General features: G+C 45.7%; 2 protein-coding genes across 7 annotated transcripts in view; both read right to left on the bottom strand.

Moving 5' to 3' along the window:
- The window catches only part of LSM11 (LSM11, U7 small nuclear RNA associated), a 29,240-nt gene extending 27,336 nt beyond the window's left edge, over positions 1 to 1,904 (bottom strand). For 2 of the 4 annotated variants that reach the window (XM_059699054.1, XM_059699052.1), the window contains exon 1: positions 1,406 to 1,904. In XM_059699054.1, coding sequence (XP_059555037.1) covers positions 1,406 to 1,853 — 448 coding nt within the window. In that variant the 5' untranslated portion in view covers positions 1,854 to 1,904. The remainder of the gene's footprint in view (positions 1 to 1,405) is intronic. The other 2 variants (XM_059699053.1, XM_059699051.1) reach the window with 2 other exon arrangements.
- A 1,643-nt stretch (positions 1,905 to 3,547) lies between these two features.
- Positions 3,548 to 11,696, bottom strand: THG1L (tRNA-histidine guanylyltransferase 1 like). 3 transcript variants are annotated; one of them, XM_059699049.1, is made up of 6 exons: positions 11,454 to 11,695; positions 10,088 to 10,264; positions 8,865 to 9,034; positions 7,781 to 7,869; positions 6,441 to 6,548; positions 3,548 to 5,192 (listed from the first exon to the last, which is right to left on the bottom strand). In XM_059699049.1, the coding sequence occupies exons 1-6, from the start codon at positions 11,642 to 11,644 to the stop codon at positions 5,031 to 5,033; spliced, it is 897 nt and encodes a 298-aa protein (XP_059555032.1). In that variant the 5' UTR covers positions 11,645 to 11,695; the 3' UTR covers positions 3,548 to 5,030. The 3 variants fall into 3 exon arrangements, with proteins under 3 accessions (XP_059555032.1, XP_059555031.1, XP_059555033.1); XM_059699048.1 differs by lacking the exon at positions 6,441 to 6,548 and having other exon boundaries at positions 11,454 to 11,696; XM_059699050.1 differs by lacking the exon at positions 11,454 to 11,695 and having other exon boundaries at positions 8,865 to 8,939; positions 10,088 to 10,154.
- Between the last annotated feature and the right edge of the window lie 494 nt (positions 11,697 to 12,190).

The following is a 12,190-nucleotide window of genomic DNA, read 5'->3' as shown; positions in this document are numbered from 1 at the left end:
TTATCGTCGGAAGCCGACAAAGCTGGTCTTCACACTGCCAGAATAATACAGCAAAGTGCTCCGTAGGTACAGGTAAAGCCGCCCACCACACAGAAATATTTCTTTTCCTTGACAATCGTGGTAGCCAAGCAATTAACTGGCAAAATGGAAACGAATGTTACACGCTGAGTCTGATGTGGCAAAGAGTAGAGTCAAAATCGGGTCCCCCAAACTGCCCTTATTTTAAGAACATGAAACTCCATCTTTGTGCTGCTGTTGGACAAGCAAGCTGGGGTGAACCCCGATCGTGGGCAGGGATGTTCCGCACGGTGCATCATCTGACAAAGGCACCCCTAACAGCACACCCATTTTCAGGATGTCTCTCCCTTCACAAACACATTTCTAGGAATAAAACAACATATACCCCTGCTTAGCGCAATCCCCCGTTCCAAAGGCAGCGAGTGACTTAATAATGTCACCGTTTCGCTGTCAGGGTACAGGTGCTCTGAGTGGCTAAGTAGGTCACTGCATTCACGGGGCAAATGTCAGGACGGCTTGCCAGACAAGAGATATATAACCTTGGGCTGTTTTTATTCTGCTTAAACGAGACCTGCCTCGCACAGGAGCAGCCTCTGCTGTTTACAGCGTTCCTCTGGGGATCTATTAGGAAATTCCCCGGAGCCACTTACACCTTCAGAACTTAAAATAACCTGCGCTCGCGGTAATGAGCGCCTGACAGACACAGCCTGCACCCAGCCCCGCAGAGCGGCCGTCACACGGTGCGCGTCTCGGCGGCGCTGTGCCTGCTGCCTTCCAGCACGTGCGACTGGCAACGCGAGCGTGTGAGTGTCCGGACCCTGCAAACCCTTCTCCTGCTGGGAGCGCCCAGAATGGGCCGTTACTTGAGGTGCCCGCCGAAGAGACCTCCCCACACGCCATCCCACCATCCCCACCTCCCACCGACCGCTCCTCCGCCTGCGCTGGCTGTGCACCACCTCCGCCGTCCGTGGTCCCGAGACGAGACCTCTCGTCGCGCCGGCAAACCCTCCCGACGCGGTCCGGCCCCACCGCCTCTGCAGACCCCGCCCCTCCTGCGGATCCTCTCGGCAGGCTCGTCCCCTCTCCCCGGAGCTCCCTCCGTGGAGCCCGCCGCCTCTGCAGACCGACACCCGTTCCCTACGCCGACCCTCCCCACGGCTCCTCGGGGCCTCTACAGCCTTTTCCACTGCCCGCGGCTCATGCAGACCCTCCATTCCTCCAGACCACCGCCCCATTTCCCGCATCACTCCAGCACAACGCCCCCTCGGTCCGCCCCCGTCGCTATCTCCGCACACCTGCCCCGAGACTCTCCCCCTAACAGGCCCAGCCCCTATCATCCCTCCAAGGCCCCCGCGGCCGTCCCCTCGGCCCCGCCCGCCGGACTCACAGGGCATTCGCGTGAGCACGTTGCGCGGCGCCCTCCGGCCCCGGCCCGGGGCGCGGCGGCTCTCCCCGTCGGCCGCGTCCCCTTCCTTCTTGACCATGAGGCGGCGGAGGCGCTCGATGCGCTCGGGGTCCGGGGCGGGGGCGTCCCGGCGGCGGCGGGTCCTGCTCGAGGGTCCGGCGGCGGCCGGGGCCCCTGGGGCCGGGGCCGGGGCCGCGCCCCGCGCCCGCCCGCGCCCGCCCCGGCAGCCGGTCCTGAGGAAGGTCTCGTAGGCGGCCACGTTGTTGAAGCAGGGCGCGTTGGGGTAGGGGATGGGGGGCAGGCGCGGCGCGTACAGGGCCAGCAGCGGGTCGAAGCGGTCGGAGTTGACATCCAGGCGCGGGCTGGGCGGGCGCGCGGGGCTGCCGGCGCCGGGCGACCTCGCCCCCCACTCCCGCTCCCGCTCCTCCATGTTTGAAAGGCCCGCAAGCGGAGGCCGATGGGAAGGAGGAGCGGGGCCGCCAGAGGGCGGCACTGCGCAGCCGCGGAGCGGGGTCGCATTGCGCCGGCGCAGCCGCCGGAGGGCGCACCGGTCCGCATTCCGCTTCACCGGGGGCGTGGCGCGCAGCTGCGGCTCGCCAGGGCCGGCCCCGCCCCCTCGGGGCCTCAGCGGGCGGGTGACAGGTTAACCTGCTTTAATGCAGTTTCCCCATCTATGTCATGATCTAGGGCAGTGGTTCTCAACCCTGGCTGCGCATTAGAATCATCTGGGAATCTTTTTAAAATCCTGATTTCTGGGCCTCATCCTCCGGAAATTCTGTTTCTTTGTTATGGGGTAGAGGGCAAGGAATGTCCCAATTTGCTTTCATGCTGAGTACCACTCAAATGACTTAGCTTTTCTGGATCTTTACATTCTCATCTGAAACATAACAGAAATAGTACCTACGTCCTAGAATTGTCCTAAGAATGAAGATATAGAGCATATGGAGTGCATAATAAATGCTCTATGAATGTTAGCTAATATTGGTTAAGTGCACAGTGAAATAATTTAGAGTGGATAGATCCCAGTCTTCCATTTCCTACATCCTATTCAAAAAGTAATTTGCACTAACACCAGGAACCTTAGTATTAAAGAAAATTCATATCACTGATTTTCTGAACATTGCTAAGCAACTGGAGGAAATGATCCAGCTCTTGTAAACCAGGATGATGGAGGATTTACAAGATTGGTTGTACTTTATAGCCCCAGCTCTGCAAAACATTTTTTTGGTATTAAAATGATAGTCTGCACCAAAGGCCCAGGTATTAATCATTCCCTCATCCAGTAGAGGTAAGATATTCCAGTCACCTACAGGCCACAAAAATCTGGCACTGGTCCCCGAAACTATCAATTAATATTAACTCTATACCAGCTGCTTTTGTGTATATCTTAAAGTTTCTTTAGCTTTGGAAAGGAAGCCCAAGAGAACACTATTCTCTTAGCAAGATGAAAATGAATATAAAACTGTGATGTACATTGGAATGCATACAACACCCATCAAGCATGGCGCTTCTACATAATAGCACTATAGACTTAGTTAGGGCCTGAGTATTAGACCTAGTATATTCATTTGTTCGAAACCTTGTGCCAAAAAATAAATCTGAAATCTGCAAACTGCTGGCAATTCAAGGAACAAGTGCTTGTCTCCTTTACCTTATCACAAAATCAAGTGATAGCCTTTGTACTATTACATAGCACATTTCTTAAGATGGTTTTGTCTTTAAAACTTGTATTTTAATGCCTATATATTTATTTTGATATGAAATGCTATAAATTTACCTTACATTTCCCAGCTAAGAGCTACATTATCTTACTGCCTCATTTGGCCTGTCACAGTATACCCGTGGCCCAAAATGCAGCATATCAATGACCAGACACCAGAAGCTTTTGGGATTATAAAACAGATTACTGAACCCCAAATTTTTGGGGGGAGGGGAAAGGAGGGAATATGGAATTGGCATTTTAAACAAGCATTTCAAGTAAATATTTGCATCCATTAAGTCTGTAAACCACTGCTATGATGAAAGGTATGTGTATTCTGGCTTATGTAGATACACAAACACATACAAAATTTGGATTCATACACTGCATTTATATGAGAAAAATAAATGAAAATTCAGGCCAAAAAGAGTTGAAACCTTTATTTTTCTTCTCAACAAGATTTTATCAATTACTGAACATCTCCTATTCCTCTGGAGAACAGGAAGGGAAAACATGGCGTTGACAGATGGGGTACCAATTGCTGAGGGATGAGACCAGCCGTCACTCTTTCAAAAATACATTTTCTTCTTGGCTGTAAATTCTGCAATGCGGGACTAGGCACTGAGACATGGGTTGCTTCTTAATTCTTAATAGAGCCAAATGACTTTCCTCTAAAATGTGAAATGAGGACAACAGGCAATGTGACTTCTACCACCTGTCCGCACTACCTCCCCCTTTTCAGAGGCCAAGAGCTTGGCAACATGAAATTACTGCTGCAGCTCTCTGGGCACCTCACCCAACCCATCTCTACAGGCCGTCAGTAGGTGGAGCTATTAGGATTCCTTTGACACCTGCCACCTGTAACCCCAGAGTGTTGACCCCTCTGCTCTCCAACTCCAATGTCATTGATTATACAGAGGCTACCTGAGAATCTTTTTCAGATAGTCCAACTGGTGACAAGGTGACTTTTAAGTATCTAAAGAACGTGGAGTGAATGTTTCTCCTCCTTTTTTCACTCATTCTCACATATTTTCTCTCTCAAATAGACACATAACTAGAGGCCCGGTGCATGAAATTCATTCGGCTGCCTGCCGCCACTCAGGGGGAGGGGCCACAGGTGGTTGGCTGGCCAGCCCCACCCCCTGGTTGAACTTCTGGTCCAACCTCTGGTCGAACACCCAGTAGAGGGGACCATTTGCATATCAGGCTTTTATTATATAGGGTTCTTAGAAAGAGATCCTTGGTCTGGCACATAATGCCCCTGGCAAGAGGATGATCATGCTAATTAACTCTACAAAATCAATCTATAAATGTTTCAGAAGAACATCCAATCTACTCATTTGTTCAGACAAGGTTGCCAACTTGGAGACTGACACAGAGCCCTGAGCTTTCCCTGGAATTCTTCAATTCAGAATCATACTGCAGGCATCAAGCTATATTTATCTCCAGGTCTGCCAAAGATGAATGCAAGTAGATGGGTGGGAAAGGTGAGATTTAAGGTCACTGGATTCTCTAGTTAGGAATAGGTGCGCAAAAATAACCTTTGGGCTCATCTTCTATCTTAGATGAAAAGAGTTTGGCAGGTTTTGTAAAACTTAATGCCACAACCTAAAAATGATCCATTCTGTAAGGCATAAAATAAATCTCACTGTATAAAAATAGTATCACAATTTTTTTTAAAATGCACTTCTACCAAAGGAACCATGTTCCAACATTGCAAAAAAGGCATTCCACTTAAAGCAGAACAAGATACCACACCCATCCATGCCTTCCTTCCCTGTTCCCCTCCCAACCAGTCATGTCACCCCTGCGACACTGTTCTGGGTGGTAGGAATGCTTGGGCCATCTAAGGCCGGAAGACTTGGGGGCCTTCCATAGTTAAGCATAGCAGGACACAAAAGCAAAGGGTCAGCTGTCTTCATCTAGGATCTCTGAGTGTTCCTTCCAGAAAGCATCCCCGATGATATCACAGTGCAAGGGCACTGGCTTAGTCCTGGTTCGGGTCACTGCCATCTTTTTCCCTTCCATTTCTGCTGGCAGTTTAACTTCTTTTGTCGTAACTTCATCCACCTACAGGTTAAGTAAAAATATTGACATCGTTAACTTGAGAGTGGATTTGGGAGAGAAGGGGGAGATGTGAGGGAGGTTAATTTTTTACTTTATATACTAAGACATTTATCAGACCACACACACATATCTCAACATACGTGAATTTCTTTACAATTAAAAATACTTTTAAAAAGAATCATTTTGCTATATTCTAAAAGAACATCTTAGGAATAAAGATTTCTTGTTCCTTGTTAGCAAAAACTATAGAATTAGTGGTATTTTTTTCTCTTCCATCTGCATTAGGAAATATCCAAGTCTGTGCCAAAGCTTAAATGTTCTTTAAAAATACTAATAAAAGAGCTGAAGTTGCTAATGGAATGACCAGTTCTCAAGGTTCCCCTTAATACTTAAAAACATTTCAGAAAAACTACTTTGGATGGAAGGAAATAAACTTAGAGAAGTCATTATGCCCAGGGGCTGGTATGAGAGAAAATATTGGTATAATTAAGGACTTAGGTAAGTGTACACTCATTACAAAATATTAAGGGGTATGAATGTCTGGGGAATCTCATGAATATTCTGCAAGTGTCAGAACCCTCACATCAACATCTCTTAGGGCAGCAGTTCTCAACCTGTGGGTCGCGACCCCTTTGGCAGTCGAACGACCCTTTCACAGGGGTCACCTAAGACCATCCTGCATATCAGATATTTACATTACGATTCATAACAGTAGCAACATTACAGTTATGAAGTAGCAACGAAAATAATTTTATGGTTGGGTCACAACATGAGGAACTGTATTTAAAAGGCCAGAAGGTTGAGAACCACTGTCTTAGGGCCCCATATTGCAGTTGTCACAGGATGGATGGATCATTTAATGGTCTTATCCAGTTTGGGAGAACATACTCTTTTAAATGTTCTATGAATGCAAAAATCCTCATACCTGTACTATCACCCTTTAACAGGGTTTTACTTTATTTCAGGAGAGCTTATGACACAGAAAAATAAGTGTTAACATCTCTAAAATTCTGTGTTTCTACTCATAGGGGAGAGTCAAAATCACTGACAAACTGATACAGGGAGCATGGACTGACAAAGAAAAAAAGGCATCGAAATAGAAACCTATAGCATCTCGTTTTGGAAAGGATCTAACTCGTGTTAGCAACTGCAGTCACACCAGCATACTGGTAGCAGGCGAGACACCCTTGGGATGGGCACAAACTCTCTTCTTCCTGACCTCCATTTTTTCTTAGGAAACAACAGCATTACCTTTTGCCATATCAACACAGTCCCTTTCCTATACAGCAGCGGCTCATTATTGTAGTTGATGTTGAATTCAGAATACAAAATCTCATTCTTGTCTGCTGCAAGAGTTCCCTGAGAAAATAAAAACAGATATACAAAAGCTTTGTATGTCTTATCTCTCCCCTAACCTTACCAGTCCACCCTCTACCTAAACTTCCACAAACAAATCAAGTGGAAGTGTTTTAGCAAACATATTATGATACTAAAAATATTGCACAATTTCAAATCTTTAGGTGTGTAAATTCATAAAATTCTCTTCTGCTAACCACTATGCTATATCCCTGAAACTAATACCAAATAATATTGAATGTAAAAACGAATTCTCTTCTGCAGCGAACAACGGCTTCACAAGTCATGAGTGTGATGGGGTGACAGGAATTAATAGTGAGACCACCTCTTCTGTACTAGATACTTTACTAGTATGTATACATTCTTATTTGACCTGAAAACCATCTCCATTTTAGAGATGAGAACTCTGAAGCTTAGAATGTTTATATAAATTGCCCAAGACTATCGTTTGCGCTTATCTATTTAGAACCAAAACCTAAAGTAGGCTCTTCCAAAGTAGAGAGACATTCCTATTCCTATTCCTGCTGTATATAAATCTTCATCATTGTTAGTAAAGGCAAGCATTTACTGAATAATTATAAAGTACTAGGCAATGTATTGAGTTGTTATAACACATCATCTCATTTCAGAGTTAATCATCCTACAAGTAGCACGGTCATCTAATAATAAAAGCCAGTGTTTATTAAGTACTTACTATGTGCTTTGTGTTATCCTGGTTTACATGTGTCATGCCACTGAATTCTCAACGTAAACCTGTGAGGTAGGAACTATCACTTTCCCTATTTTACCTGTAAAAAACTAGGCCGAGCGGATAAAATGAAACAGAAGACTGATCTAAGTATGATTATTTGACTCCTGAAGCCTAGACTCTTTACCTGAGAAACTACAGGTGCCCAGCAGGGAATGGCAATGAGGCAACAGGCCAGATGGGACTGACAGAAAAAGAGCACATGTCCTGTCGAGAGAGGGCAGCCAATGCTCAGCTGCAGCCAAGCAGTACCATGTGGGAATGCAGACCCAATGTCACTGATCGCATTTTCTAGCTGAGGACGCTAAGGCTCAGGGAGAAGTAGCAGCGTCACAGACCCAGCCAGCAAGCAGCAGAGTTTCTACTAATGTGATTTTTATATGCTCTCAAAACAAAGCTGTAGCGAGCTGGAAAAGAATGCAAAATATCATGGGAGAGGCTACAGAAAACTGTCCCATTAGGCATTAATGCAGTAAGATCTCTATACCTGTAATCTCTCTTGAGCTTGTGCTGGTGTTAGTCCAGACTGCTGTACGAGTGCCCAGAAAACTGTGTTATAAAGATTATTGATATGACCTGTGAGGAGAACAAAGTAGCACTGTTTATACATACATAATCTTTATTCAGTATTCAACTTCAAAGAATACTAGAACCCCACCTCTCTCCTCTTTAACGTAAAGAAATCTCAGAGATATGTAGTGACCTGCCCAAAACCATACATGGGAAACATGGGGGGAAGCAGGCAACCAGAAACAAACTTATTTCTTAACAGTTTTTTATTCTGTCATTTCAGTTATGCTTTATACACATCTGTTAACTTGTGCAACAAGTTTAGGAATACTTTCGAAGTTATGTGATTCACATTATTCCTACCTCTTTTCCAGTTCTGACAAAAATCAAGATACACCAAATGAAAAAAAGTCTCACAAACATTTCATCATAGTCATGTAAGGCAGGAGTCACAACTCAAACCCACTAAGTAGGTCACCCCTTCCCTACCTCGGGAACAGGGAATGGTAGACTGTGGCACACTGGTGTGTGTGTGTGTGTGTGTGTGTGTGTGTGTGTGTGTGTGTGTGTAAAGGCAGCCCTGCACAGGTTCTGTCCACTATTGTGTGGGAATACAGACTTAGTACTGCCAGATCTTCTGATTTTAAAAAAGCTGGAAGTTGGGGGTATTGACATGAAATATCCCAATTTTTCAATTACTTTCAACTAATTTAAAATTTTTTGAGTCCTGGCTGGTGTGGCTCAGTTGATTGAGCATTGTCCTGTGCACCAAAAGGTCACCAGCTCGATTCCCTGTCAGAGCACATGCTCAGGTTGTGGGTTCAGCCCCTGGTCGGGGTGCATATGGGAGGCAACCGATTGATGTTTCTCTCCCTCTCCTTCTTGCTCTCTGGACCTTCCCCTCTCTCTAAAAAACCAATTAAAAACATGCTAAAAAATGTTTTTTGAAATATTTCATTCCAAACAAAATACATGTGAGCCAAACCTGTACCAGATCGCCCGCCACCTCTAAAGTATGGAGTTGGTGGTTTAATTACATCTGCTTAATTCCTTTCACTTACAATCTGCTTGTCGCCAACTGAGGTAGTCCTTTAAGGTCTGGTTGTTAGGATACACCACAACTCTTCCATCAAAGCCTGGGGGATACAGAAGGGGCTGGTCTTCAAAGTAATCCCGCCAATAAAACACGTAGCTGGAGGCGAACTGGGAGGCCACATGAGTCATGAACTTACTTCCAAGTGTAAGGCACGGTGGGTGGAGCAAGAAAAGAGAAAAGACATGTCATTAACTCAACACTGTGATAGGGCCTGTGGGTGTAACAGAGAGATTACACAAACTGGCCAGCAAACCTAGAGATAAAATATGTTGGGACAAGAAAAACTATTTTAATATTTCAGTTACATATTTGAAATGTAGCCTGCCTCTCCTTCTAGTCCTTTAAGTAATTTACTAATACCAACTTTTTTTTTCTGTAGGATGTAATGTGAATTTATGGTTCAAGAGGTGTTTTTTTAAGTCTTGAAAGGAGAGGAACCATTGTTTTAAAAACATGCCAATTTATTATATGATTTGTTTTCTGTAAGAGTATCAAAATACTCAAATATGAGATTTGTCTATTTTGTACTGAAATTCTTCTTCATTAATGGTTTAAGCAACACTGCAATGCCTGTATAAGTGTCTGTCACTGACTAAGCCAGCCTATGAATCACTAATATTATATTCCATGGTCTATTTTTCTAGTCTTAAATGTTCAATGCCAACTCAATCTAGAGCAGTGGTTCTCAACCTTCCTAATGCCACAACCCTTTCATACAGTTCCTCATGTTGTGGTGACCCCCAACCATAAAATTATTTTCGTTGCTACTTCATAACTGTAATTTTGCTAGTGTTATGAATTGTAATGTAAATGTCTGATATGCAGGATGTATTTTCACTGTTACAAATTGAACATAATTAAAGCTAGTGATTAATCACAATTACAATATATATGTAATTATATATGTGTTTTCCGATGGTCTTAGGCGACCCCTATGAAAGGATTGTTCAACCCCCAAAGGGGTCTTGACCCACAGGTTGAGAACCGCTGGTCTAGAGGATAAAGTGATGGGGAATGGAGTGGAAAGAATCAGATGAAGAGTGACATGGAATGCTCAGATATCAGATGAAATACAACAGTCCAAACAGAAATATACAAACATTCTGCAATTGCAAATACTGCAGACATATTGTGGTCTGCGAGTCTGTGTTTAAGAAATGTTCTGATGGAGCTGGGCTATGGAATTACCTGGCTCTTCTTTTAAACCAATTGCTTTTCCGCTTGAACACAAAGCTGTACTCATCACTCTGTCCATATGCAATCACAATATCCTCCAGTTCTTCCATTACAGTCTGGGCACATTTGGTCATTAGGTGGAGAGCACGGATGTCATTAGGTTTTGCAAAGCTGTGCTTCTCAGAAAACCTTCATAAAAGAAAGAGAAGAGGGAAAGGGACATGAATGTAAGAGAGCTTGTCATTAACACTACGGATCAAAGAGGCTGTTCAAAGGGGAAGGTACTGAAATAGTACTGTGAGTCCAAACATTCCACTAGCCACAACCTAATTAATTCCCTTAGATTTCAGGTTTTTCTTGTCCAGAGCAACGGAGAAAAGGGGACATAACTGCTAAGCCTCAATTCCCTTTTCTATAAAACTAGAGGCCCAGGGCACAAAATTCAAGCATGGGTAGGGTCCCTAGGCCTGGCTGGCGATCAGGGCAGATCCGTGGGGCAACTGTCGGGGTGATCGGGAGCCCCCCGCTGGCACCCGCCTTGCCCACTTGCCAGCCCTGCCCCCACCACCGCCGCTGCCACCTCCCTCTGTGGGGCAACTGGCAGGGTGATTGTCCCCACCCCCCACCCACCCACCCACCCATGGCACCTGCCTTGGCAAGTCTGGGGCCTGGGGGCAGCTCCTCTGTTGTGTGTCTAACCCCTGGTGGTCAGTGCACATCATAGCAACCAGTAGTTCCACCAGTTGTTCCACCTTTGGTCGACTTGCTTACTAGGCTTTTATAATATAGGATGGGGATATCTCTACTTAATAGAATTGTCCTGAGGACTAGGGGAAGATAACAAATGTAATTATGCCTGGCTCCCTAGAAGTGTTCAATAAATGTTAGTTATAATAATCATTACTAAAATAGTATTTAAAAAGTTGACTTGTTATATTTCTGACTTTATTTCCTCCTGAGCCCAGACCATGTGACCTGTTACTGACAGTGAAAGAACATACTGTAAGAGTTGCCCACAGCAAGGCCTAAATGGGCCTCAGAACAGTCAGCACTCTTAACAAAATAGCTGGGCAATTGGCTGAAGAGCTAAAGTACTGTGCCCAAGAGTCACTTTTTTCCCACAAGGTCCTTACCAACAGGTCTATGCTCCCATAAAACCCAGCCCGGCTTCTAATCCGGGAGCACCCAGTCCCACTGAACTACCCAGAGAACTTGCTTCCAAGCTCGCCTTAGCCCGCACATAGAACGATGCTCAAAGCCGCGAGCTCATTGGCTGCCGCGTTACCTCGGTAACAATGAGCAGGCGCCCGCGATCGCTAGTGTAGGATTTACCCGGAAGCGCCGACGGGGCCCGCGGCCCAGGGCTGAGCTCACTCACCGATGGAAATTCCTGCCGTCCAGCCGCACCACCACCCAGCAGTGGGGCAGGCAGGTGTCGTCAGTCTCGAAGTCCCGCACGTACTCGAACTTGCTCTTTGCCATGGTCACCCCCAATTTCAGGCACCGTTTCAGAGTGACGGAAGTGGAAGCCAGGCAATCGCGAACCTTCACGTTGCAAGAGACCCACATTCCCGCCTCCACCCCGCCACGCGGAGGGTGAAAAACCAGAGAGCCCCGCCCCGGAAGTCCCGTGTCTTTTTTTTGTGGCCGCTCTAGCCCTAGCGGAGGTCGGCATCTTTCTCGCCTCTCCTTGTAGTCCTCAAACCACTTCCGGGTCTGGAAGGAGGGTTTCAGCCTTCCCCTTGCAAGACCCAGCGTGGCGGGCTTTTCTCCCATCCTATAGCAAATCACTGACGAAGTTTATAAACATTTCCATCTAAGTTTAAAGTTTTGTGATTTTTTTCTTTCTAAATAGCATTTATTTATTTGTTGTACAATATGTAAAATATAGAGAAAAATATAATTAAGAAAATTAATACTTTCTGTCTTCCCTCCCCATGTCAAAGTGTGGAACTTCCTTTCAGTCTATTTCCTCTTTGTTTACACAGGGAACACACAAAATTGTAATTAAAAATAGTGACAATGAGCCCTGACTGGTTTGGCTCAGTGGATAGAGCATCGGCTTGCGGACTGAAGGGTCCCAGGTTCAATTCCAGTCAAGGGCATGTACCTTGG

The sequence above is a fragment of the Myotis daubentonii genome, chromosome 5, assembly GCF_963259705.1.
Source record: "Myotis daubentonii chromosome 5, mMyoDau2.1, whole genome shotgun sequence".
Lineage (NCBI taxonomy): Eukaryota > Metazoa > Chordata > Mammalia > Chiroptera > Vespertilionidae > Myotis > Myotis daubentonii.
The sequence above is the reverse complement of the archived record's forward strand: the minus strand, read 5'-3'. Positions and strand labels throughout refer to the sequence as shown.